General features: G+C 43.2%; 1 protein-coding gene across 1 annotated transcript; it reads left to right on the forward strand.

Moving 5' to 3' along the window:
- Positions 1 to 1,399: 1,399 nt before the first annotated feature.
- On the forward strand, positions 1,400 to 21,463 carry wnt9a (wingless-type MMTV integration site family, member 9A). The gene is made up of 4 exons (XM_084006844.1): positions 1,400 to 1,563; positions 13,952 to 14,211; positions 14,308 to 14,570; positions 17,014 to 21,463. Exons 1-4 carry the CDS (start codon positions 1,472 to 1,474, stop codon positions 17,566 to 17,568), a joined length of 1,170 nt encoding a protein of 389 aa, XP_083862970.1. The 5' UTR covers positions 1,400 to 1,471; the 3' UTR covers positions 17,569 to 21,463.
- Positions 21,464 to 27,672: the final 6,209 nt, after the last annotated feature.

Here is a 27,672-nt window from a genome sequence, read left to right on the forward strand (position 1 = left end):
CAGACAATCTTTGACCAAATATCTACTTAGCGTCTTTTCTGGTGATGCAATTTTGACTGATGAAATCAACACAGGCATGTGGATAGCAGTGGAGTAGTTTAGAATGGAAACAAAACTTTGAGACAGTTTGGGCTAGAAAACCTTTTTATACAATAAAGCAATGGTTAACAAGGTATTAAGCTAATTTTCTGAATGTTAAATAAAAATAGCAATGCTATGCTATTACGAGTACAAATCCTGCATTTAAAACCTTACCTCATCACACCACTTAGGGAAGTAGCTATTTTTGTATTAATTCAAAATTGAGATAATATCTGTGATTGACTGATTGTCTCCACACAGCTCTCAACATGGCGATGCTGAGCTGGTGGCTAGCGGCTAATAAACTGTACAAACAACGGCCACAGTGCTGACAGAGCTAACAGTCTTTACCCGAGGGAGGGCGCTACTTTCTGTAACGCCGTCCGACATGGGACGGGACATCAGCGCTAACCGCCACATGAGCAAAATGCAGGACGTTGGCGATTAGCTAGCTGGTGCAGCATGGACTCACAGACTGACAAAGCACAGCGAAGCTCAGATTACAACACACACAGAGGGAAACCTTATTCTGCTCCGAATTTGGAATTTTGGAACTTTTAAGTATCAAAAGCAAAACGTGTTACCAAGCCTAATGGCTCACTCAATAATCAACAAAAATATGTCAAAACTTGAGCCAGAAAGTTCCTTCTTGAACTTGTTGCCAAAACTCCCGACATGTCGTGTTAAACAGTATTTGTACCGAGCATTCAATCGTATCACACAATCTTCTTCAGCAGACGCTGCCCTCCTGGTGAGATTGTTCTCACCAGGAGGTATATTTGTGCGATACCAGAGTGAACATGGTCTACATAATTACTCTCACCGCTGGACAAAATTTAACTTTGAAAACGCAAAGTCCAGCTACGACATCATTTATTTTGCCAATATTGACTTGATACACTTCTATACAGTCAAAGCAGCACACGGACTAGTATTACTGTAATATACTGCCGCTGCTGGATTCTACGAATTCAGAGTTTGCCATTCTGAAAAATAAACTGTCTATGACTGATGGTAAACAAGTATTTGATCATATAGCCTCCAAGCCAGCTCAGACTGACCTCAGTCTGCACAAACACTGACGTATACTGCTTAAAAAACGCCCACAGAGGAGAAACTTGTCGTGCCGATCACACGAAAACGAAGACAACTGAGAAGATTTATCCGTCTGAAACCTGAGAGAAAGTTGTGAATCAGCTCTGCCCTCTGTATGCATTGCCATATTATTCTCTCTCTCTCCCTCTCTCTCTCTCTCCCCCCCCCTCTCCCTCTGCTGATGGGAGGAGCGCAGCGCAGCTCCTCTCCGTATAAGAAGTGTTGAGCTTTCAACAAGGGATTTTACACAGCTACTCAGGAGAAACGAAATGATCTGCCCTGGAGCCGCAGCAAAATGCTGGATGGACACCTACTCCTGGGATGGTTATCGTTCACAGTCATAGTCTATCTTCTCAACTTGCCCGGACCGACCGCAGCGTATTTCGGGTAAGAACATGCCAGACGCACAATACGTCCGTGATGCTGCTCTCATTGATTTGATTGGTTCCTGAAATACAAAAGCAGGTAACAAGTTTTTTTTTTTTTTTTTTTTTTTAAAGTTTTGTCCTCTCCTTTAAAGTTACTGTAAAATCTCTTTAACGCAAGTTAATTTAGCCGACGTTAAAAACGGCGTCATTAACCTTGATTGGTTTAACGAGGTGCAGTGATTGCGCTGATGTCTGCGGGTCAGTGAGGTGTCACTCGGCGGCGGTTGCGCGCGGCGCGCAGCGGCCTCGCAGCTGGTGGCTGCAGCAGGTTGTCTGCTCTATTAAATTAAACAACAAAACTAAAGTGACAAGCAAGAGCAAGCCCACGAACACAGCATCTATTATAGGTAGATACACGCAGCCGAGGAGCGATGTTGGCCGAGGGGAGTGAGAGAGTTCACCCCATTCTTTCCCCCTCCGACATCGAGCCAGCGCCCACCGTCAACTTAACCCCTGGCACGTTTGAATGGCAGGTAGCGGTCGAGTGATTATTTTCGCTGAAACACTTGTAAAATCATATCCTCAGCCGACTCTGAAAAACAGCCGCGGAGCCGAAAAGGTGAGTGGAGCTATATGCCTCAAGACTCCACAGCTGGTAACAATAAAGCAATCTGGTGGCCGAAACGTCTGCTCAGCTTGCACAGAAAATTCCCCCATCCAGCATAAACATCGCACAACTCTGGCAGGTTTTTTTTTTTTTTTTTTTTTTTCTGCTGCCGCCATCAACCTTTAAAAAACACATGGAACACGTGTTGGGAAATGAATCCCCAGAATTCGAGCGTTTCACGAAATCACATCTTGCGCACAATAATGTTTAATTTAGAAAGAGCAGAAGGGTGTATATTTCAAAGTAAGTCTTTTCCCAGGGAACGCCTCGGATTTTAGGTGTAGCCCACTATGACCTCCACTTCAGAGTGCCTACACTGATCTCCAGTTTGCCTACTCATATGAATTGCGCTCTTAGTTTTTTTTTTCTTTTCTCTTTCTGTCTTAGTTACAGAAGAGCATTTGCCCTGTAAGCGAAAAGCCAAGGTCGTTCAAATGAGGTCAGCATGTCAGGTGGGAGAGCGGCCATGTTTCACCTGGAGCGGAAGAGTTTTTATTACTAAAAAAAAAAAAATATCCCCCCACCCCCAAGTGTCACCTAATCTTTGGAAAACCGACACAAACATGTACCACGGTGGGGGCCGTGCCGTACGGAACAGAAGCAAGGTCTTGGTGTTCTTCCGTAGCTACAAATATCTGTGTTGATGGGTGCTGTTAGTGCTCCCCTTGGCTGCAAACAGTGCAGACGTTGCACGGAGACAAATGGCGGTAGACTGTGGAGTGATGACATTTGAAGCCTTTCCAGCAGAGTCAAATTTATGGTAGGTATGGGTGTTGTGCACGATCCAGCAGTGTTAGTTGATCTGGGAACTGTTTTGAATCTGCAGGAGAGGACAGGAAGTGTCCTCTAAGGGCCCGTTAGACTCGTGTGTTCGACCTGTCGAAGTTGGGTTTCAGCTTCTCCTCGACACATGTCCGTATAGAAAACTGTCTGAATAAACCTGATTGTTGGGATTTTCACACGGATTTTCAGGCGTCTGGGTAAATGTTTGTTCTCTTGGGTGTTTGCGCCAAAGTGTCACAGAGTGAGGTAAACATGCTGCATCCGGCACCTGTAATAGTTCTGGGTGATGGAAATATGTCTTCTCAGCTGGACGTCTTCACATGTAAAGCATACAACACATATCAAGTATGTCTCTTTGCTTTCAGCTCCGAAGTTGCACTAGAAGGACAAATGTAACCCTGCGCTCTGTTTCTGTCTCCCTCCCCGTAGCAGTGTCGCCCTTTGGCAGGCGGTATGGGTTCGGGTTGACTTGCCAAATTGGCACTCGCGTCAGCCTTAATGGCCCTAATGGTAATGCATATTTACTCATTCAGTTAGCACTTGTTTTCAATTCCCTCTGTCAGTCTGTTCTCTATCTGTGGCCTTTGTAGTGCGGAGAGACATGTGGTATTACAATACACTTTTATTATTCCGCCACTCGCTGGGGGAGGGATGAATGAGTGTCAGTGAATGATTTAGCCCTGCAGCTGAGGAACACGAAACATACCGAGAGAGTCTGCACAGGTGACACAGATACAAAATGTGACTGCCCCCCGTGGGCCAACTTCCCAGGAAACACGACACCGGTGACACTCGGCCACAGTCCCCGCTCGGCTTTCGACTTCGGGACACACTAACAGCAAACCTGTTCAAATAAATATTCCACAAGCACGAGGCATCCTAGGGCCTCTTGAGTACTGATTTACTCAAAATAGAGGGTCAATGTTGCATACCCAATTTCCAGAGTGCGGTGGAGCGTAAGTGTAACATAAACACAATCTCTCCTGCCCATAGTCTGCGCAGCCGAGGGTGGGGTGGGATTCCTGGCGTAGTCAGACACCCGCTTAAATTGTCATCCTTTGCCACAAGAATGCGAGCGCTCGTTTTCTTCCCCCTCGGCCTGTTGTGGCAGGTGCTGGCTCGGCTAAATCCGTTATCATTAGAACTGGAAGCGATCGCCGAGCTTTCGCTGCTCGACTTAATAAGTTACAGCACCTTGATGGAGATATTGTGTAAAACGGTCGGAGGAGGAAGTGATTTGTTTGCTCAGTTGACCCTGTCGGGGCTCAGAGGGGTCTTTGAGATGACAGTGTCCGTATGAAATTCAACTTTGGTTAAAAAAAAAAAGGCATGTCATTCTGTGGTCTTGTAAACTGTGCTGAATGCGAGTCCTAACACTGAGTCAAGAGTTTGTTTTTATTTAGTTCATGTGCGACATATACAGGAAGGCTGCCCACAGTCATGCAACTGGGATTTACCAATCACAGAGGCACCGCAGCATCCGGAAGCAGCAAGTATAGCGGTCGCTATTACTCGCCGTTTCATTACTTGCGGTATCTTTAAAGCACTCTATCGTCGGTTTGTTCCCGAATCAGAGCTGATGCCCTTTCAGATGCTATTATTGTTTTCAGCTCCATTAAGGGAGGCAGGATGCCAAAAACAACGGGATAACAAATGGGATGTGTGTAAATTTACTGAGGAGGAGGGACTTTTTTTCCCCTTCTTTTTCTTCCAGTTTGCAGCTGTAAAAGGTTTTTTTATCACTGTGCTGAATTAGTTCCTGGTGTGTATCAAACAGCAAGTGGGTTTTGATGTTTTAAATGAACAACATTTGTTTAGCACAGCACAGAGATGTTACAAGTTGTTTTTTAAGCATGGCTCCATGTAAACATGGTTCCCCTCTCTTTTCTCCCCCGTCTACTGGCCTGCCTGCCTCATGTGCGTGCCGGCATCCCTGCAGTGGTTTGCGGGGAGCTGCTGGGTGATTACCACTCATTAGGCGCAGCAGAGTTAGCGTGGGCTCAAGCTGGCGATGCCTGGCAGACAGTGGTGGCTGGCGTCTCATTACCAGGCCTTAAGGACTGATTAGCCCTGACGTGCAGCAGGGCGGGGAGCGCCGTTGATAGAGGGATTTCCCAACTTCATAGGATATCCTGTGGCTGCAGCCACACCTCAAAGGGTATCACTTTGCTGTGAGCCAAGAAGATAGGATTCTCTCAGCCCTGGTGCTGTGACCGCGCAGCGCGGTGAGATCACGCAAAAAACCTGGAGGCTTAGATAACCGACCGCATGGCCTCAGAAAAGAGAGAGCTTTGTTTTCTTTATATTACGGTTTGATATGTCGGGATTTGAAGCCGAGCGGCACTTTCGCTTTAAGCACTCTGCTCGAGAACATCCCCCCTGGAAAGGCCTGCTACGCCCGTGGGCTCCACATGGTGGTGCAGCGCCTTCTGGGAGTGCATGGACGGTCCTCAATCAGCACTTTGTAACCTTTTTTTTGTGTAACAGGAGGAGAGTGGGAAATGTAATGTGAAAACATCAAATGCAAAGGCAGCCAAGTCGGTGTAAAAATAATTCGGGAAAAGAAAATAGTCCGACGCATGCTTAGTTGTGGTCAACCTGCATGACATGTACAACGTGTCTTGCAACTTCAGCTCATGTTGAAGAAATCCCCCCTCTCTCCGCACAGAATATCACGTCTGAATAATGCACAGACTGTTTGTTTTACAGGTTCAATCATTACATCTGCAGAGTGGCACACACCTTTTTGTGATAGAGGTTTCAGTGGTGTATGTAGTCGGTCGTTACGGGTCTTATACTGTATAATAACATGGTTCTTCTGAATATTTCTGAAGATTACATGGTTTGGTGAGGCTTTTAAAATGTGTTTGGCCTGCTCACATCCTAAGGACTTACAATTCTGGTGACATCAGCACGCCGAGGAGACCGCAGCTTAGACATATTTGATTTTAAAAAGGACTGTCCCAGCAGTCCGTTGGTGCGTAGTCACAAGATATGGGAAGGAAACTCCCGTTGAAAGGAACTCTTGTTGGTAGTGCATGATGATCTTTGCAGATGGAGCTGGAGACATGGGCAATTTGCAAAACAGGAAAACTAATATAGACTCAAGATACTTTTAGTGGTCAGGCATTGATGAGATGATGCTAGTTAGTGTGACCGCTATGTCCTGTGTTTTCCATCCTTGACCACAGGCGTTTTCTCTGCCTGGTTTGTGGGAATAGAAGAGACATGGCACTTGCAATCCGTGCCAAGATTAGCAGATTGACAAACCCTCACTTGAGGCTTTTGGTCGTCGAGAGAATATCTGTGCATTTCTCATGTCTAACTTTAGGGGTTTTTTTAAAGGCAATTTTTAAAGTTTAAACCGTTTCTTTCTGCAGCGGCCCACATTGAACGCTGGCTTTTAATCTCATGCACCTGTGTGCATAGATTGATCATTTCATGAAGCTTGAAAGAAAGTAGTCCATATCCCTTTTCAAAACCGCAGGGTTAGACTTTTACTGCACTTTATCGGGACGTTCATCTTGCATAAACACAATCCTATAGAAGCCTGACCTGACATGCACTGAGATACTACACTCAAGTATGTGTTTGTCAAAAGGGTGTTATTACATAGACTAAGGTTTGCCCCCAAAAGGCATATTTACCCATAAAGCCTGAACATTAGTCTGAGAATGGACACAGTCAGACGTACACTGACATGGCCTCAGCTCTTTATTATCTCTGCAAGATCTTTCTCACCGTCAGCGTTTTTTTGTTCAGTTTGTAAAAAGAAAGAAATAAGAATGAAAAACGTGCCTGTCTGCATGACTTTCTACTGGTTGCTGTTGATTTAATCATCAGTCAGTTGTCAAGGGTCAAACCTCCTCACTCTAGGCGATAGACGAGCTGTGTGTTCATGCACAGAGACTCATGCTACTGGGGAATATTTGTCAGGACAGGTAAATTAACAACACTTTCTGTCTTTAACTTGGAAATTACTGTCAGTGTTTCAGCTTCCATCTTTCACATCAAACACAATGACATTTACATTTTTGTTTTGCATTTGGGTTCTGTAGATCTTTCAGAAAAAAAAAGCCCCAAAAAACCACACACCTAATATTTCAGTAGTACGAGTAAATAACCGTGAATGAATTCAGCCACTTGTAGTCACCGAGGCGTGAGTGATTCAAAACAGCCGCTGTTTTGTTTTGGACTTTGTGGTTTGACTTTGCATGCTCGGTTTATTTGCAGGAGTGCTTTTGCCCAGTGCAAACAGGAATGAACAAAACCCCGAGCGCTCCGGTCTCTGCACACTTCGAAATATCTTGCTTTATAGTTTATAGTCGAGCCGTTTTTTTTTTTGCTGCCTCACCAAATCACCACAGTCTGGGTCTTGTGTCTGCGTGTGCGAATCCACGAGGGCCCGAGAACAGTGTGTGTGCCTGAACGTGTTTGGTGCGTCGGTGCGCTGGTACAGGGCCGCTCTGTGCCATGGTGTCGGCTAGAACAGGGGAGTCATGCGGACACTGCTGCACGCCCAATCTGTGCCAGTCACACAGTGACTATAACTGAGCTGCTGACCTTAGAAGCCTTGAGTTCTCACATAGCAGTTAAACCTCTTACCATGCCCCACACTCCCATTCCCAAACCCGGGTCCCGCAGTCCTGCTGCTCAGCTACCAGCAGTGCTCGCATTCACGGCTGTGGATTAAAAAATTAGGCTGAACAGTAACCCCCCTCTTTTTTTTTTTTTTAACAAATTGACACATAAATATATATTTTTTTGTGAGAATATATCGACGTAACAGACCATTCGCCTCATGCGTCATGTCATTCACATTAAAAATATCAGGAGTACATGTGCAGGAGCTCAACCCCATCGGTCTGACGCAGCCGATGTGAGTTGTAAATGACCACAAGGGACAGCAGATGATATAACGTTGGGTCATATCCTGTAAAGTCACACCAGATAACCCCCCACCCCCCCCCACACACACACACACACACACACACACACACACACACACACACACACACACACACATTGTGAACAGCAGTGCTTCTAGACGTCGCATGACATCGCCACAGAAAGGGTCATTACTCAACCAGTAATGACTTACTAAGTCCCCGGCCAGTACCACTTTGTTTTCAAAGTCGTTTTGTCATGTTACTGTACTGTGTCAGCCACAGCTTGTTAGTAGTAGTCATAACACCCAGTGCTTTCAACCAGTGACTAATCTTATCTTAGCCCCGTACATAATCGTTTACTCTTTCCCCTATTTCTGGTTTTAACGACTCGGGGGAATGAACGGTGTCACCACGGCTGTTGGGGAGAAAATATCTCGAGTTCGGGTGCAGGATTTTGGACTCTTATAAACGCCGTGGAGGTGGACAATAGCCCAGAGACTCCCCTGTACCAGAGAGTCATTCGACACTGATTCACGGTTTCTCCAATTATTCAAGTTTAAGCTGTGGAGCACATTGTCAGCTATAGTTAGAGTGGGCCAGAGGGAAAACACCACACACACTCACATTCCTACAACCTCTGGCATGGCCTGGGCTGTGATACACCAGATGGGACTTGGGCAGGGTGGTCTGAAGTTCATCCAACATTTCTGAGAAAAGTACACACTTTTTTTCTCTCTCCCCCCCCAAAAAGAAGCATTTTAAAACACTGAAGGCAGGAGGAAAAAGTGAATGAGAGAAAAGGAGAGCAGGACTGGCGAATTTCATTTCCTACAAAATCTAAATGTTCGATTTAAAAAAAAAAAAAAAAAAGTTTATTCTCAGGTGAACGTGGCGGTTTGTGTTCATGACAACTGAACTGTTCCAGGACACATGTTCACGTCTGTCACTGTGTTGTGTAGGTTACGTTTGCAGACGGCGGTGGTTTTGTCTACAGGAGGCTTTGTTTTGAGCCAACAGCTGGGGGGGAGTGATTGGCATTCGTTTTGAGTGATTGACCGGTGGGAATAGGGGAAGCTCAGAGAGGAGGGGGGAAAAGGAGGAGAAGGAGGCGGGTGGGGGTACGTTGTGATCTAGGAGACACCAGACCACACAACTGCAAGTTCAGGCTGATGGAGAAACTGCGGCTTTTGTGCTTTTTCTGCCTGGGCACGTTCAACCACGGCTGACTCTCGTAGGTGTTGACTTAAGCTAGTAAGTGCCCGTATGCATGAACACATGCATGCATGTACACACACACACACACCGTTATATGGCAACTACATACACAAACGTAGCCAGCAACTGTTAGCTTTGTGGAGTGAAGATAATAAACAGACACTGGCTAAAAAACGCCAAAACACTTTTTTTTCCATTCTCCAAAAGTGAAAAATAACACTGTGCCAGAAAATAGGTTTGTTTTGGTAACTTGTGGTCTATTCAGCACTAGAAACACCAAAGATAGCCTTTCCTTTATTATTGTAAGTATTAATAGTAATACCTTTGTTGAATAATGGGAACCTGCAAATATCTCAGATGAAAAAAGCGACCTCAGGCTATTTTTGTATAGCGTTTTTGTACTTCACATCTTCACCTTTGCTTTTGCAAAATGTATCTGTGCTAATCCAGAAATGACTGACATCATCCTGTTTAATGCACCAGCTGTGATCTCTTTTAATTCACAATTAACTGGTAACCTATGAGGTTTATAAAATGTCAGAAAAGAGTGAAAAATGAACTTCACATGTTCCCAGAGCCCAAGGTGACATCTTCAAATTCATTTTCTTCATCTGAGCGAGAGTCCAAAGTCCGAGCAGGACATCTACACATATTTAACAGTATTTGTAAAGTGTGCTGTTTTGCTGTAGCCTCCTGAGATTACTCCACACCACATGGACTGCCTTTGTTTATATATTGTGTGAGTATATGAATAACACCAGCAGCTACACAGCGATGTGTGTTCATACCATATTCACGGAGCGGGCAATTCAATCAGGCCAAGAAAGACAAAATAAGAGAGGTAACATGTTTGCCACCACCTAAGAGTTTAGGTATCATGACACTTAACCACCATGACTGTTTACATACCAAACCGGTGAAGAACGAGCCGAATCACCAGCTGAGGGTCACTTCCAGGCCTGTAATGTAAAGCCAGACCGGGAGTGATGACGGCGAAGTTTAGTGCGAGTCAATGATTCCCTCGAGGGACCGACTGAGGCTCAGCAGCGTGAAACGAGCCGTTTTCACTGCATTGGAAAATGTATATAAAAGTAAATGTCACGGGCCAATGGGAGGCGCTGACAGGTGGAGAGAAAGTACCAAACAAACCCCGGTGTTACTAAGGGAGAGACAGTGGAGGAGGCGCGGCGTGAGAGCGGGGTCGGCGATGTCTGCGAGGAGTGTGTGGAGGCAAGTGTGTGAATGGAAAGAGCAAAGCTGAGCAAACATCAGCAAGAATCCCACCTCACGTAGGATAATAATGAGTTTTATATGTTGGTGTTCTATTCCACGTGTAATTGGTGTTGCTGTGCCAACACCTCAAACAACACCTCAAACAAAAACACCTACAGAAAATGGTCCACGATGTGAAAATACAGAGTTGCATGTTTTTTACGTTCTCATCCATGTGTTGCAGAGATACTGTGGAGGTCCCTGAGATTCACTTACTTTTTAAATGTCTTTTTGTGATGAGCAACTCTTCTTCTAAGGAACCTAATACAGGGCTTATAAGCTGCAACCAATGGTTTCATTAAGGTTATTAGATCGTTAGATCACTTATAAGAAAAACACATTCTGGGTTGCCAGATTGTGAAAAATTGACTATCTTTGGACATCTATACATTTATCTTTCATAAACTAAACAATTGATTAATAAAGAAAATAATCTTCTGATTGATTGACGAATGAAAATGATCATTTAACGCAGACCTAAAATGTTGGGTTGTTGATAAATGGATGTCGCTCCAGATCTAACATTGCCCTTTTTGTTGTTTTAGATGTAAAGCTACGATATGGTTCAATGAGTTTTGCACCTGAAAATAGTTGTTCCTATTAATTATAACTGCTTATAATGGATCTATATGTAATTGGCCCTTAATAAAGCCTTATAAAACGCTTTATAGATGAACCACCCATATTTTATGAAACCCAGTTGTCAGATGACATTTGGTTGTGTTTTTCTCCCAAATATGTTCATCATTATGGGAAAAACAAAGAAACTATTTTCTTTTGATGAAAGAATTGAAAGAAGTTCAGATTTCCTTTTTTTTTCGTCGACCACCATATTGGAATGTGTGACAGCAGGGATCACGGTCCTGCAATGCAGGAAAATATTATCTTTAATTTCCAGCAATCTTGAAGATGTATAAATGTGCTGCATCCAGTTATAGACAATAGAGAGACAGAAGAAATGGAATCAATGTACCGTGATACTATTTGACTATTTTCTTGGAAACATGCACGAGAGCGAGCCTCGGCCGGTAGTTTCTCTGGAGACGCAGAGTGTTGCTGTGCTCCCCTCCACACTTTGCCTCCCGGCTGTCTTTGTAACTCGCTAGAAATATGCCTTTGTGTAAAAAAAAAAAAAAAAAAGGCGCAGAGACAGTAGTGCTGAGATCAGTGTCATGTCATCTTTGGCCTCCCTCCAGCTTCTTTTTGTCTCAGACAGGCAGACGTCACACAGACAGTTGAGGCCCGTCACTCTAACGGGCTCTTGTTTTGGAAGATCTGATGCTGCTATGTGTTACTATGCATGCCTTACCCAGGAATGTGCACATCATGTTGGCGGTATCGAGTAAATTAAGACCATATTCACTCACCTTTTAAGTTAAGCAGACATACGCAGTGGGAAACTGCTTCTTGGTCTGAATTTAAAAAATGTATCTCAAATTCACATGATTTTTAATTCCCCCGCTGGCGTTTCCAATGGACTTAGGGAGGTGCTCCACGTGGCGCCATCCTTAAATCCCCGACTACCCTAGAAATGTTGTGGAGCGGTTGTCATGTGTAACATACCAGGTCAGCTGGAAGAGTTTGTCTTGGCACTTTGAGCATGTTTCCTTGGCGTTGTTAGCGCAGCGTGCGTTTTAACAAAGCACGAGGCGAATAAGAGGAAGATGTTATTCTCAGCAGACACTTCTCGTGCGTCGTGTGCGCTCCGGCTCTGCGCGCCTCAAACCATACATTTTTTTGACTCTCTAAGTGTGTTGAGAGAGCGATCTCTGTCAAGACATGGCTTGCCAGGTTTCCATTTGAAAATTCATAGCTGTCAGACAAGTTAAGGAAAGGCAAACACACTTTGTAAAGAGGAAGCCATTTGACCCAATCTGAAAGCAAATCCCGATACCTCCTTTCTTGATTTGACTGCTCGGATTTTCGAGCGGGGCCCCCTGAATGCGTCGTAAAGACAATATCATATAGCATATGTGAACTATTAAGTCCATTGGTATGAACCTCAGACTCGAGGGGAAACATTTCAGTCAGTTATTGGACTTATTAAAACAAATCTCTTGTCGGAGAACTCCTGTGACCTTCTGCGAGAGGCTGAAGCGAGTACGAGTGGTGACAGAATCTTCTCTGAAAAACTGTAATGAAGTCGAAAAATGTAAGTCACGTAGATCACGATCAACACTTTTGTTCCATTAACCAAACCGGCGTGGACATCCAGCAGGTGCTCCGCACCTTTACAAAAATATTATGGAATCATTTCTTTTACACCGCTTGGCTGAATCCCACAACAATGTGTTTCCCATTTGCTGTAGTTACTCTTCACAGTCTTATAGTTGGACACATGCTTCATTTGGCTGTATGCACATTTATCACACGCAGGATGGGGACGGACAACAATTATAATTGTTGATTTAATGTACAAACACAAAGATTGGACACTTCATTCTACAGAAAAAGCAGAAAAGTAAAAGCCCTGCATGTTTATTGAAGCAGCATTAGGCGAGGTAGAGGCAGAAGTGTCCTTTAAACGTCCCATCTGCAAAAAGGCACGTCGGTCAGAAGACTTGTGCTTTTGTGAGTTCTGTAAATCCATTTATTCTTCAGTTTCACTTTAAGGGTGTAAAGGAGGCCAGAAATTCCACATAATGAACAAGTAGGGTGCCAATCCTGTCAGTTGGTGTGACCAAAATGGTCACAGGCTGACAGTCATGTCCCCTGTGTGTGTTTATGAAAGTAATGCTCTGCTCTCCCCATCACAACCTCAGAACGCTGGTCGTGGGTTTTGCCAGCTATGTGGCAGCCCTGCGTGTTTTATATACGCTTCCCTTAAATAAACCGACGAGAAGGAGTGCAAGTCTCCCACATGTTCTCCATACCATGTTTAGAACTTGTAATATCTCAAATGGATCGCAGCACTTTTGTTGCGGGGAGCTTCTATAATGAGAGCGTAACTCCTGCTGTGTGATGCCGTTTAAATGTATACAACGCTGCTGTGAGTGACATCAGGATGTGATATAAATGTTGAACCGTGGATCCGCTGGCTACTGTTTCACATGCATGTGGTATGGCTGTCACGTTCCCTGCATGCCGTTGTTTAAGATGTGCCCCACATGCCAGCTGAGCACTTTATTAGGCTACTTGTAGAGTTTACAATCTCAATCTGAAATTGTCAATACTGTAGTCGGCGAGGGCTGTGACTCGATTCGTGTGTGAGGTCTTAAACGGGGACGAAGCGGCGTCAGGAGCTTCTTAAGAAAAGAAAGGAACTCTTCCACCTCTGCAGAGAATTTGCTCTATACACAGACACGCCTGTGCTGGAGGTTGATCTCAATCTCCAGCACATGTTGAATTCCCCTGAACATTAACCATCGAACAGCTGAATTCATTTGAACATTAACCAAACTTTTGAGCATTATATGCCCCAGCTGTGCTTCCCCGTGCTGTTTATGTAGTATATCTTTGCAACCTCGTCTTGTTTGTCCAGGAAGGTCGGCATCCTGCTCTTTATTGGAGCCTTTTTTTTTTTTATCAAGATGAATCTTTTTTTACTGACCCGAGTGTGTCTGTGATCCTTCCCCCTCCAGGTTGACAGGTAATGAACCGTTGTCGATCCTGCCACTGAACTCTCTACCGGAGGAGAACGTGGGCAGGGCCCACTTCAAGCTGTGCGACCGGCTCAAACTGGAAAAGAAGCAGCGCAGGATGTGCAGACGAGACCCGGGTGTGGCGGAGACCCTTAGAGAGGCCATCACCATGAGCGCCCTAGAATGCCAGTATCAGTTCCGCTTTGAGAGGTGGAACTGCACCTTAGAGGGGCGCCACCGAGCCAATATACTAAAGAGAGGTATGGGGCTTCCTTTTCATTTTTAACTTATAGAATTTAATAGAATTTCAAGGACTTTTTAACTCATTTGCTGCTCTCCATTATGCTTTCCCCCAGGATTTAAAGAGACAGCCTTCTTGTACGCCATCTCCTCGGCGGGCCTGACCCACGCCATGGCCAAAGCTTGCAGCGCAGGACGCATGGAGCGCTGCACGTGTGACGAGGCCCCGGACCTGGAGAACCGCAAGGCGTGGCAGTGGGGAGGCTGCGGAGACAACCTCAAATACGCTAACAAGTTTGTCAAGGACTTCCTCGGCAAACGCTCCAACAAGGACCTGCGCGCACGCGTGGACATGCACAACACAAACGTGGGCATGAAGGTAAGAGTGAGACGATAGCGATGGTTTGAGTTTATGGAAAAATGGATCACTTATGTCATCAGCGGATGAGATTTCTTTGTGTAACCTGAAAGGAGTGGCTCATAAAACCAGGGAGTCAGTTATTGCCTCCCAAAACTCCATGGAAGTGCAACGAGTAATTGTTGGAATGACCCTCTTTTTCCACATTGATTATCATCGTTTGTCCGTGACTTTGACAGAAACAGCATTTTATGAGCTAATAATTTATCTAAAACATTAAACTGTGACTAAGTGGCTCGGTGACATCAACCTCGAGGGAGTTGCACTCAAAAGAAGAAAAAAGAAAATAGATTACACAAGACTTTCAAAGCTGTGTCTTTACACCAACTGTCATCTTAATTTGCCTTTTATTAAAGCAATAATTCTTACAATTTGAACATGAAAAACAAACTTGCAACACAAACATGAGGCCAACCAGGACACGCTCGTCGACGATGAAAGGGGGTCAGAGTTCATTTGGAGTCGCAGACTGTTTAAACATTGCTCACACCAATCAGTTAAACGGTGGGAAAAACTGTGATAATATAATAGTTGTGTGCAATTATGTAGACAAACAACATGAAGTGCCAAGTCATTGCACTTTATCCCGGATGTGCTACCATATCTTTGGTTTTGCTTTTGTAATGCTGGAGTTTAAACATTACAGTGCTGGTAAATGACTGCTGTCCAAGACAAAAACACGCTGTCCAAATATACGGTTAGAATGACCAGAGAGGAATTTAAAATGACCACGAGAGAATTACTTTGATAGTTACACACGGTCCTCTTGGGAAAGTTAAATTACTGAACAAAAGTAGTTTAGAGTTTCATGCATCTCAAAGAAACCTGGAGAGAAAATGTAAACTGATTAAAGTAATTGCCACTGTAAAGTTTGGTGAAATCTGAAAGTGCTCATTAGTTAATATTTGGTTTCCCCCTCCCAGATTAGATAGGCAACAGCTCACATGTCTGCTCTGGCACAATTCATCAGTTGTTTGTGGTGAGCAAATATGGGTTTTTCATCTTGGAAGTGTTTTTAATAGTAAAATAAAAAAAGGGGAGTCTGTCAAGCCAAAGCAAACTTAAGGTCTGGAATCTGTTGCTTTCACTCTGCGTTTCTCATATTGTAGCCATTTTCATTTCAGTTTCAGAATGAATTATAGCAGAAGCACACTTCCCAAATGTAAGCGGACACAAAACCCTCCCAGAAGACCGATGGAGGCTCTTCCTTTTCAGCTTGGCTCCCCAAAATCAAACCTCTCAGAAGATTTCATTTGCGATAAAAGATTTACAGCTTTATTTTTTGCTCTTTTTTTTTTTTTTTGGTGATCTGCACATGTAGTGAGGTAGACCACAGTTGTTCGGGATGAATCCCACACGGAGGACGGAGCTGGAATGTGCTAGCCTCCACATCCCCCCCTCCCCAATATTTAAAAGCTGACCTATCAGATTTTCTTGACCCGCTGGTGTGATGAAAATGCGCTTCCTGTTCCCCCCGATCGCTTTCACAGTCTGAGAGAAGAACTGTAGATGCTGTCCAAACTCCATTGAAGACAATGTGTTATTGTCATTGATTTTTCACACACACACACACACACACACACACACACACACACACACACACACACACACACACACACACACACACACACACACACACACACACAGCTTTTACTTTGTGGTCGATGCTGAAGTGAACTTTGGCTGACTGCTACGAGGTCAAGGAGTGTTAAAATAACGCGTCTGTGGTCGCTTTTGCTGACGATATCCCTGATTCACTTGCAATTATATGATTGCATATAAAGGGGACTTTTTTTTTTACTATTCTTTCGCGCTCCAACTGTTTGCGTCACTTATTCTCGGAGTAATTACCACACTAGAAGATTGAGTTAATCAACTCTGGGTTGAGAAAAACACATTTAGAGTAAAAGGACAAATAAAGCGACCAGCGTCTTCCATACGTGCTGTAAATGTAAGCCTACTCTCTTCCCAGAGCTTTCTGGATGGATTGTCTAGTTGAGAGGGCTTCTCTGAGCGATGGCCTCCCCTCACCTATCATGAGTTTGATGAAAATGTTATCTTAATAAAATCACCAGCTTTTGTACGAAGGCTCACACAGTGTTATATTGTTCCCCCTACGAATTATGTTAATGACAGTCCAAGTGCAAAATGTGAAGCCTCTGTCTTTTTCTTTTGATTGTGCTGAGAAAAGTAAGATCAGTGAATTTAATCATTTTCCATGGTGTCTTTACATTCCTCTCAAACCGCTGCTCTCCACCCCCATCATGTAATTGTGAGCATTTTTGGATAATTTGGCTCTTTGAAAGACTGCTTACTAAACAAAGGCTCATTAAATGACATCACTTTGATCCCGTTCCTTTAATGTCCCATGGCCATTAACAGTATGTCTTTGTCTCTGAACCAGGTAATCAAGGCTGGAGTGGAGACCACTTGCAAATGCCACGGCGTCTCCGGCTCCTGCACCGTCCAGACCTGCTGGAGGCAGCTCCTGCCCTTCCATGAGATAGGCAAGCAGTTGAAGCAGCGCTACGAGACCTCCATCAAGGTCGGCAGCTCCACCAACGAGGCCACGGGGGAGGGAGAGATCTCCACTGGCCGGAGCCAGCAGCAGCAGCAGCCGCAGCCGCAGCCGCCGCTGCAGCAACAACAGCAACAGCAGCAGCAGCAACAGCAGCAACAGCAGCCCCCGCCTGGCCTGAACGACCAGATCCCTCGCACAATGGACTTGCTCCACATCGAGGACTCGCCGAGTTTCTGTAGACCCAGCAAGTACTCGTCGGGTACGGCCGCCCGCAAGTGCTACAAGGACAAGAACTGTGACGCCATCTGCTGCGGGCGAGGCCATAACACCCAAAGTAGGGAGGTGACCCGGCCCTGCCAGTGCCAGGTGCGCTGGTGCTGCTACGTCGAATGCAAGCAGTGCACACAGAGAGAGGAGGTCTACACCTGCAAAGGGTAAAACCAGGGACCCGGTCGGCCCCTACGTGGAGCTGAGTGATGGATGGTTGTGTTTAAGAGGAGCGGTTCTCAGACAAGGGTTTGCTTCCACTGTCGGAACAGTGTTCTGCAAACAAAGGAGGAGTGAGCCGATGGAGAAGCAATAAGCACTTTGAGGGATTTCTGTGGGTTGGGTTTCAGAGGTCCTGTGACCCCCTGTGTCTGTGGTTTGCAGATCAAAAAAAACCTTTTCAGACAACTGGGTCAAAATCTCAAGCTTTTTTTTATTTTATTTTTTTTATTTTTTATCACAGCGTTGCCTTGAAGAGAGAAGCTTTTATTTTCCTATTAAAAAAATCCAATTGCATCTTTTCACGAGAAATCAGAGATTAGCATCCAGCTAATGAGGATCAAATATAAGGACAGTTCTGGGGTCTTGCCCAAAGAAGAATGGTGTGTGTGTGTGTGTGTGTGTGTTTGTCAATCTTTACATGTGTGTGTTTGTACATGAGTGTGTGATAGATAGCAAGGGGGTGTGGGGGGGTTCGAATGACGACTTTTATGGCAATGAAAACCATATTCAGAGACTGCTAAAAAGAAAAAAAAATAGACAGGGTGTAAGATTTACTCTACACGCACATATTTACACTCACACACACATTGTGTGTTTGCATATGTATGTAAATAAATTCAGTTATATTGTAATGATATTATATACAAGCCACTTATCTAACTATGTTAAAACAAACCACTAACCACACAAATGTTTTGTTGTTTGTGTGCTCTCGCTCTTTTTTTTTTTTCTTCTTCATTCATGTTGACAAGGCCCTCTGGAAAGCAGCACACTTGTGTCCGTCACCTTGCTGTGGATAATTTATAGATCCGTTGGGACTACTCCTTCGCAGGGAGGGGAAAAAAAGAGAAACAATATCATTTTTTTGGTAATAATATAATATGAAGCTGTTAGTAAATGCATTAACAGAACATAACGAAACCAGTCAGTTTAGGCTATTCTCGGCCTTGAGCGAACCAGTGTTCAGGGAATAACTTAAACCACTATCACTATTTGGTATAAAATAGGAGAGAAATAGTGCAAATACAAATAATATCCAAGTTGGAGATGACAGTGGCCTTGTTATGACAGCCGACATCATTGCAGCAGGTGATCACTCGACCAGCAGACGGTCCATATGTGACTCAGACATAGTGGAGCTCTAAGAAGCTTAAATCTTTTTTTTTTTTTTGTTTAACTTTTAATACTTTGAAGCTGTAAAGAAAACTGTGGAGAACTGGAGGAATGTAGCCCCCTACCATTTCACATCCTTTTTTCCTATTTCAGCTGCCACGATTTGATTGAGCCATATTCAACACATGTAGACATGTGCAGTGGGAGCTGCGTCGGTCAGTCTGAACAGCGTGGGGCGACTGAGGCGGAGGTCTAACTCGACGTGTCTGCAGAGTTGCTCAAGTGAAGATGAATGTGCAAGTCTCGTAGCTAATAGAAATATATTTGATTGAACTAATATTTGTGTGATGTTTCGGGCAAATCGATGTCGAAACGCAATCGTTTTTTTTTTTTTTTTTTTGCAGATCAGCTCTCTTCATTCAGAAGTCAGAGAAATTGTTATATTTTATTCATCAGTTAATTTGCTGTTTCGTGTTGTTGAGTGACACAGTTGACGCAATGCAGCAACCTGAACCCTGCCATGCAACTACAGCGACAGTTTAAAGGAACGGTTTGATGTTTTGGGGAATACTCGTATTTCGCTTTCTTGCCGCTCCCGTGTTTTAGGCTACAGCTAGCCAGTTAGCTTAGCTTATCATAAAGATAGGAAACACAAAACATAACATGCCAACATGATGATGATAACAATAACTGCCATGTTGTTGGGCAGATTCTGTTACCTGCAGGTAGCTAACCTAGCTGTGTTCCCTGTTTCCAGTCTTTATGCTAAGCTAACATGCTGCTGGTTGTAGTTTCATGTTAACCAGACAGATATGGGCTTGGTGTTGATCTTCTCCTCGGACTCCCAGCGAGAAAGCCAATAAACGTGTCTCCCAAAATGTCAAACTTTCACACATAAACATTAAATCAAGGGTTTATTTTTATGAGAAATGCCTCTGAACACACAGACAATGCAGACAATAATATTTCATTGTATTCTCAGCACTTCTGGGAACATTATGTTATATACTATAAGATATGCCTTGTTTTAGATGGGTGTAAATTAACTACTGAGTGAGGGACCCAGCTTTGTATTATAGCACCATTCACGCACTGAAGCCCAAAAGCCCTTTAAAGTATTTTTAAGATCTGTATTTATGGATACAGTGCAGTTCAGAACTTTTTCTTCTTCTATTTTTGAAAAAAATTGTAAATAGCAAAAAGGTTTCTTTTCCTGTGGTATAGAGACAAAAGTGAGGCACATGTTCAACTCTCACAAGCAACTGAAACAGAAATTAGTAGCAATAAGACTTGTTAGGTCGAGACGGTTGTGGAAACAGCACACAGCTGCCGTAACAACATGGTTGCAGATCGTAATCGGCGATGCAGCGCTGTGCCAAACGTCCTTAAAAAGTGGCTTTTACCTTTTTAGCAGATGGTTTAGTCTTTAAAGATGACTATCACACGTTTGAAATCAAAGCACCGTGCTCGACAGTGGTATCATACTTTAGGTGATGAGGCTTATTTGTCCTGAGGGGATGAATTCCAAGCATTTTGATATGAGAAGGCATGCCAAATAGAGACTGGTCAAAACATATACATAGAACTTTGCACGCTACATGGAAACCATAATAGCTATGCTGAGACCTGAAGCATAAATGCCTGCTTCCCACAGCTTTCGGTGTGTACGTTCTCCACACACACACACACACACACACACACACACACACACACACACACACACACACACACACACACACACACACTCACACACTATTGAGCGGATTCAAATCAGTCATGACAGGAATACCAGATGCAAACCGAGTGCATTTTGGTTTGTTTTTAGTTTGTACATAAGGCCGAAATATTTCTCCCGAGAAAGAGGAGCATGATGCAGCAGCCAGTCGTTTTTTTTTTGTTTTTTTTAGATGTCACAGTCGTCCATATTCTCAAATCCAAAACTCTGCACTGTTTAGTCGTCAGTGGATCATGTACAAAATTCTGTTTTGTAGAAAAAATAAAAAAGATAAATTATTTTTAAATATTATTATGAGCATGTGTTTAGTGTAAATAACGTCAAAGTCTAAAATCGATTTTATATCCTGTATTTTTTACTCTTTTGGGTGTTTGTTCCTTTTTGGGGTGGAGGCTTCGAGAAGCAGCGTATACTTTAAAACACATTTCATTTCACATCGCATCACTCGCTGTTATCTGAGCACTAACAAATCCTAACAAATTTAGAATTGACTCACCTTTAACCGTCTTTTATTCATGCACACGATCATGACACATCTTTGAGAGTATTCAAACAAAATCACAGTCATCGACAATATTGTTTTTTATAGGATTTGATCTGTTTGTATAATCGACTATTTTTGTGAAAAGACTTTGTAATGTTGGTTATCGCCACACGATGCGGTGTAAACTCACGACTGTGTGGACGAGTTTATACTCACCGTTGGATCACTTTACATGTACATGTACTTTTTGTTAGGATTTGTGCTGTGCTTGTAAAAACAAAGATTAAAAACAAATGTATTGCCCGTTGTGATGATACTACACCAGCAAAGCTTTGTCCATGTTCACGTATTCATGTCTTATGGGAACCCTAAATTATTTTCCTCTACCTCATGTGTATAGCTTGTAGGTATAAACAGATCACAAATGACTGGTAAGAATGTATTTAAGTTATTTAACATCTTTGTATAACAAAGGCGAACAAATCTGAAATAATAAATGAATTTTTAAATTATTCCATGTGTTGTTTCATCCTTCAGCAGCATTTACTTTATTCAGTTGATTACTATAAAATAATTCAGTGTGATATGATACGATTTTATAAGTGATTCTGGAATGGGACACTGACATATAGTCCCCAGTCCTTACTGTGGAGTCCTTCTGCTTCCCGGGGACAATCATCAGCCAAGTGGGAGCAGAACATCAGCTGCATCACCAAGAAGTCTCAGCAGAGGATGTACTTCCTGTTGCAGCTGAAGACGTTCAACCTGCCAAAGGCAATCATGGTGCACTTCTACACCTCCATCATTGAGTCCATCCTCACCCCCTCCATCACCATCTGGTATGCTGCTGCTACTGTCAAAGACAAAAGCAGACTGCAGCGTATCATCCGCTGTGCTGAAAAGGTGATCGGCTGCAACCATCCCTCCAGTGGATGATATGCTGCAGTCTGCCCTCCAGGACCTGCATGCCTCCAGGACACTGAAGCATGTAGGGAAGATCATGGATGACCCCTCCCACCCTGGACACAAACTATTCGAAGCACTCCCTTCTGGTAAGAGGTTGAAGTCACTCAAGACCAAAACCTCATGGCTCAATGGCTCATTTTCTTCAGCTGGCCTCATCAACAACGGCCTGGGACCCCACTGACACGCACTCTAACCCCCATTCCAATCGTGGATTTGACCAGAGTTGTAAGTAAACCTTCACTGGGAGACGAGATAATCATTGACTTGTTTAAAATGATGTGCGCCAATGAGGAGTGCCATCACATCCACGAAGTCTGGACTCGTCTAAAATAACAAAAACACAAAAAATGTTCTTTGACTGTAGGAAATTTGATGAACATTGTGTAACTAATGAATAAATGATTGATGCAAGGTTATCAAGGTTACCTTCATGACTCGTTGTAGAGCTTTCGATCGTGTCACATGGTCCTCATTAGCAGGTTTGTTTGCTCCATTGACATGGAAACATCCATATTCTTTCGATGACTTGTGTTGACTTAAAATACTTAAAATGCTCCACACTGAAAGGAGGTCCATCTTCTCCCTCGTTCACGGTCACTTTGCTTCTTGATTATTTGACCTTCTTCACTTCCATTCGTTTTTTGTTTCTTTTTTTTATGACTGGAAGTTGAATGGTCTTCTTTCTCTGGTTGTTGATCCTCCATTGTGTGTCAGCAGTAATGAAATAAACCACTTTAGACTAGAGGGAGCCTGACGCAGTTGGAAGTTTTTTACTTTTTACTTTTCACTTTTTTAACTCACTCTTTGATAGATAGTAACTTAATAGACAATTAAATAGATGAAAATGTTACGGACTGCCACTTTAAGAGTGATATACCCGAAAGCTCCTGAAAAAACGAATCAGTGGACCTTGAGCTGAGATTCAGATTTTGTATTAAATTTAAAAATGCAGTGTACGGAATATAAACTTTGTAGATTTATCATTTTTCTCTTCCTGCAGGCAAAAACGACACAAATCACCACCATAAAATGGTCACCTAGTGTTTTTCCCTCTTGGCCGGAGCAACGAATGCAATGGGAAGTGACCGGAAAAATCTCCTGTTCGTTCACTTAACTGGGCTGGGAAAATGTCTGTAGCCCAGCTTTTGATAGAAGAATAGTGTCGCGGCAAAAAAAGGAGTCTTTTTTTTCTGTGTAATGAGACGTCACTGTTGAGGTTAAGTGTTTATGGGAATCTGATACAGAGATTGTTAAATTTTCACAGTTTCATGCAGGATCACCCTCACTTTGCTATGACATTTTATATTGATTTAGTGTAAACTGATTATCAAGGCCTCTGTCATATAACACTGCACAGCACCGTGGAGGCGATGTTTTTACATCAATGTCAAACAGAGTTACTATGAAAGTCATTAGTGCAAGACATAAACCTTTCTGTTTTGGGTTTGCAGCGCTCGGACATGCGTCTGTGCCGGAGAATTACCCCGACGAACTGATATTATTTCAACAGGCTCTATTCCCTCAGCAGATGAGCCGAGATTTTCAGGGAGTTTTCTCTCTCAACAATCGTGCAAATATCTTGTTGCCTCATCATACAAACCCCCGAAGCTCGACTAAGCCCAGAGAAAGAAGGGGCTTTGTGATCCCAGGCTGTGAATAGGAACCTCACGTCGGCTTACGAAAACAACACACAATTACCGAGCGTATCTGTTCTAATACCTAAAACATCAGTGGGGAAAGCCCTCGATATCCCTGACACGTGTACCTAAATTAGCAGTGCAGGAGCAGCACCCTCACGGTGTTAGCTATTCCTCCCCTGGGTGCCGAGCTGCTCTGCTCCGAGGAACCGAGAGGCTTTAATGTACCCCACTCGCCGGACTCCTCCTGACTTCCTGCCCTGTGCCGGGCTCTAATACGAGCTGTAACTTTGCGGTGCTCTGTAATCCGACAACGTTTTGACAGCTGTTACCATGAAGGAAGTGGCTGCAACTAAAGCACATACTGAAAAAAGAGAAAATATGAAGCAAGCTTTGCGCCCCCCCCCCCCCCCCCCCCCCCCCACGTCCTCTTGACTACCTCCCATTCTCTCCTCTCATCCTTCTGGTCTGCTCGGACATGCACAGGGCTGTCGAGCAGAGAGAGAAAGTGGATAGTGAGATAATTCTTGAACTGCTGAAAGTGGCAGAGGATTTGTTATTCCAGCATCACCCCACTGCACAGGATGTATGTGCGCTGCAGATTCGCTCAGGAGCGTTGATTGTGGTCCAGTTGTGTAGGATCAAGTAACTGGATGTAGGCTTTATGCCGTTCAATTTATAGCTAAATATGCAGTCAGTAACACATAATCAAGTGTTTAAACTGGATATTCAAGAAATAGTTTAAAGCAACACTAAAGAGTATTTAGTGCCTTAAAATAATGTTTCCAAAATAGTTTCAGTGGTTCATCACCTCAAAACCGGGTGAACGGCACTTCAGCATTCGCTCTGCAGCCCTCTATTGGCTGTAACCGCACTATGTAACTTTGCCTCGTCGGGTTGTGGTTTTGTAGTTCTAATGAGACTACGAATTTGACCTGCTTTACAGCAAAAGCCAGTAGGTGGAGGCTCTGCGTAGAGATCAGTGGGAGAACACCTGGCAGGTGCGTGGAAGATACCTTGCAGCTAGGTAGTTTTTAAATTGGCGTCATGGCAGAGCCTGCAAAGAAAAGGAGGAGTATAATGTCCGATGAGGCGACGAAAAGAAAACGGGAGCATGACAAAGAAAGAGCTCGAACGAGAGTGAATATCGGACCGGCTCACACTCGTTGGCGAGAGCTGAAGGAGGCTACAAAATGCAAGACGGATGGTGACTCGGCTTTGTTGCTGCTGGACTTGTAAATAATACCGGTAATAATTTTTTTTCCAACAGTGTGCATCTGTGTACAATACAGTGTCGATTATTTTATTGACTCATGTGAGCTAATGTGTTAGCTATTGTGCTAATATATATGTAACTATCGCTATGGCTCATGTTAGCTAATCTTAGCTAAGGCGTTAGCTACTCTACCTTGTCACTGGAAATCGTTCAAATCGTTCAAATCGTTCATCGTTTCCATCGTTCTGCATACAAACAAATAATGTGCGTGCGATGGTAGGCTGCGTTAGGCTAAATTATTAATGACGGCAGTAATGGACAATTCCCTTCCAACCTGTAGGGGGAGCGAAGAGGAAAAGTTCTTAAGTGTTGCTTTAACATTTTGGGAAATACGCTTATTGGCTTTGTGTCAGGTGCTGCATCATAAATTATTATAATACACTGTTAGATCATGATTGTTTTACCTACAACATACATACAAATGTAAAATACGTGTCTGAATAGAGATATGCATCCATATTGCCAAATATGCATTTTTTTTTATTGTCAGGCACAAATTCAGGCAAGCAAGCAAAACACAGACAGACCAGTAGATGCACATTCCCAGTCTACTTGCTGGCTAAGTGGGTAAATTAGCTGTTAGTTAACCAGGCAGGTCTGCAGTCACCAAACCTCCCTTCAAACACCGACCACAAAAGGGTCTTCGTAGATCTAACGCCTCTTAATTTTACTCCCTACGTGCATCAGAGTGATACATTTATATTAGGGCTGTTGGAATGAACTTCGGGAATCAAATATAATTCAAATAGTAAAAGAATCAGTACTATTTGAATGCTGAAATTAGTATTACATTTTCTTTTTTTAAATACGTGTTTTCTAACGTTTATTGGTAATTTTTTTGGAATGCCCTCTAGAGGACAGGAAGTAAAACAACCACATAACCGATAATGGCATTGGCACTGTGTAGTGTAGCCTAGTTAATATTAATAATAGGCTGAATTTGAGCATTAAATATAATTTGAATATTGAAAAACAGATGGAATGAAATTCGAATAGTATTATAGAAGAAAATTGACAGCTCTAATTTATACTTTAAAATGTACAGCATTTTCAACACTGCTGGTAGCTGGCTGGGTTTGCGTCGATCCCAGTGTCTAGGCTAGCTGATCACTAGCTTTCAGCACTTTTTTATTCTTAAGTGTCGATCATGCCACATTACCGTTTCAGGCCAAGAAACAGTCTGGCACCACCTAAACTACTTTCAGACTAAGCCAATCCCACTTCATACCAGTGAGAACACCAACAAGAAAACAGAAACACAGAAATGCCTCATATGAAACGAGAAAAATGGTTTGAACATCGTTCAAAATTTTGCTTTAATGTATGATTCCATTGCGTCTTGTAATGAATTTGGAATTATTGTTAGTTACATAGCAAGGTTGCTAATATTGGCTGATATTAGGAACCTTAAGCTACTGGTCATATCAGACCAAGCAAGGCTGTAACAGCGAGACCTCTGAGTGACCTATGCGAGGGTGTGTCGTATTGATTGTGAATTCAAGAAGAAGAATGTACAATTTGATCCCGTCCAAAGGGTTAGTCCTGCTTTAATTCAGTGTTGAGTACTTGTACTTGTTTGTAGTAAATGAGAATCTAAGCATTAGCTCCTCAAAGTCACACTGGGTGAAACGTATGTGCCGAGCACTATGAAAACACCTTAGCTCATGCCGCAGGTCTGTGGAACTCACAGATTTATGATTTTTTTTCAGTGTATTGGGAAAAAGCGAGTTCCTCTCTGGAAAGTGTGATAGGGGTCTGAAGGGTATGTGCCTTCCTCGCCTCCTTCCTGCGCCCTGCCCAAAAGCTTACCCTGTTTATAACTGTTTTTGATTGTTGTTAAGTACCTGTCAAAGCTCCCGCTTGTCCCCCGTGCCTGGAAAAACATGTGAGCTCAGCAAAACAGGAGCGAATTAAGAAAATGCAGCGCATTGAGGAAAAATACTTAGTGTACTGTATATATATATATATATATATATATATATATATATATATATATATATATGTATGTGGTGGTGAGAATCTGCTCTTCAAACAAGGATGACTTTGTTTGGATCAGTGCAGAGACGGTCTGTCAAGTTGAGAGAAAAGTAGAGACACGTTTCATCTATATACTCCTTAGGTAACAGAAATATTAACTCAATAATCGCTTCAGTTAAGCTTACAGGACAGGCTGCTCAAATGATTAAATGCCGGGAGGAGCATCCAAGTGTAATACATCTTGAATATGTCTTGTGATACATGCACTGTGAAAACTATCAGTGTTCTTTTTTTTTTTTTACTGGAAGTTTTTTATTTTTACTCGATTAGGGAGAGAGCTCACTGCCCATGTCTAAGGCCTCCTCAAAAGATGCGATGGATAATGATGATAACTGACTCAGGAACGTTTCAACGCTTGCTCACAATCATAAAAATGTCAGCTTCAAATGACAAAGCTCGTTTCTCAAATAGCCCTTCTGTTATAATACGCAGCGCTCCTACCCGTGTCCAAATGAAGAATTCAATACAGCACATAAATTCTACAACAAAAAAAATCTGACTGGACCTGAGTTGACATTCTCCTTCTGGAAAAATAGAATAATAAACAAACAAATTATTCTATAAATAATAACGGAGCATGTGTTTCTTTCATTGGCAAACGTACTCGGACAGGGGGGAAAGCCCCAGAGACCCCATAGCTAGGGGAGGGGGATGGGATAAACATAGATCTGTGTAGACGCCTGGGTTTTTTGGCACGCCTGCCGCACTTGCAATTGCACCAGGAGAGTCGAAGCGCTTGCCAGGAGAGGTGCAGGGTTAGAAACATTTTATTCTTGGAGGAAATTCCTCCTATTACTCCATTATT

Source organism: Eutrigla gurnardus, assembly GCF_963514095.1.
Source record: "Eutrigla gurnardus genome assembly, chromosome: 4".
Lineage (NCBI taxonomy): Eukaryota > Metazoa > Chordata > Actinopteri > Perciformes > Triglidae > Eutrigla > Eutrigla gurnardus.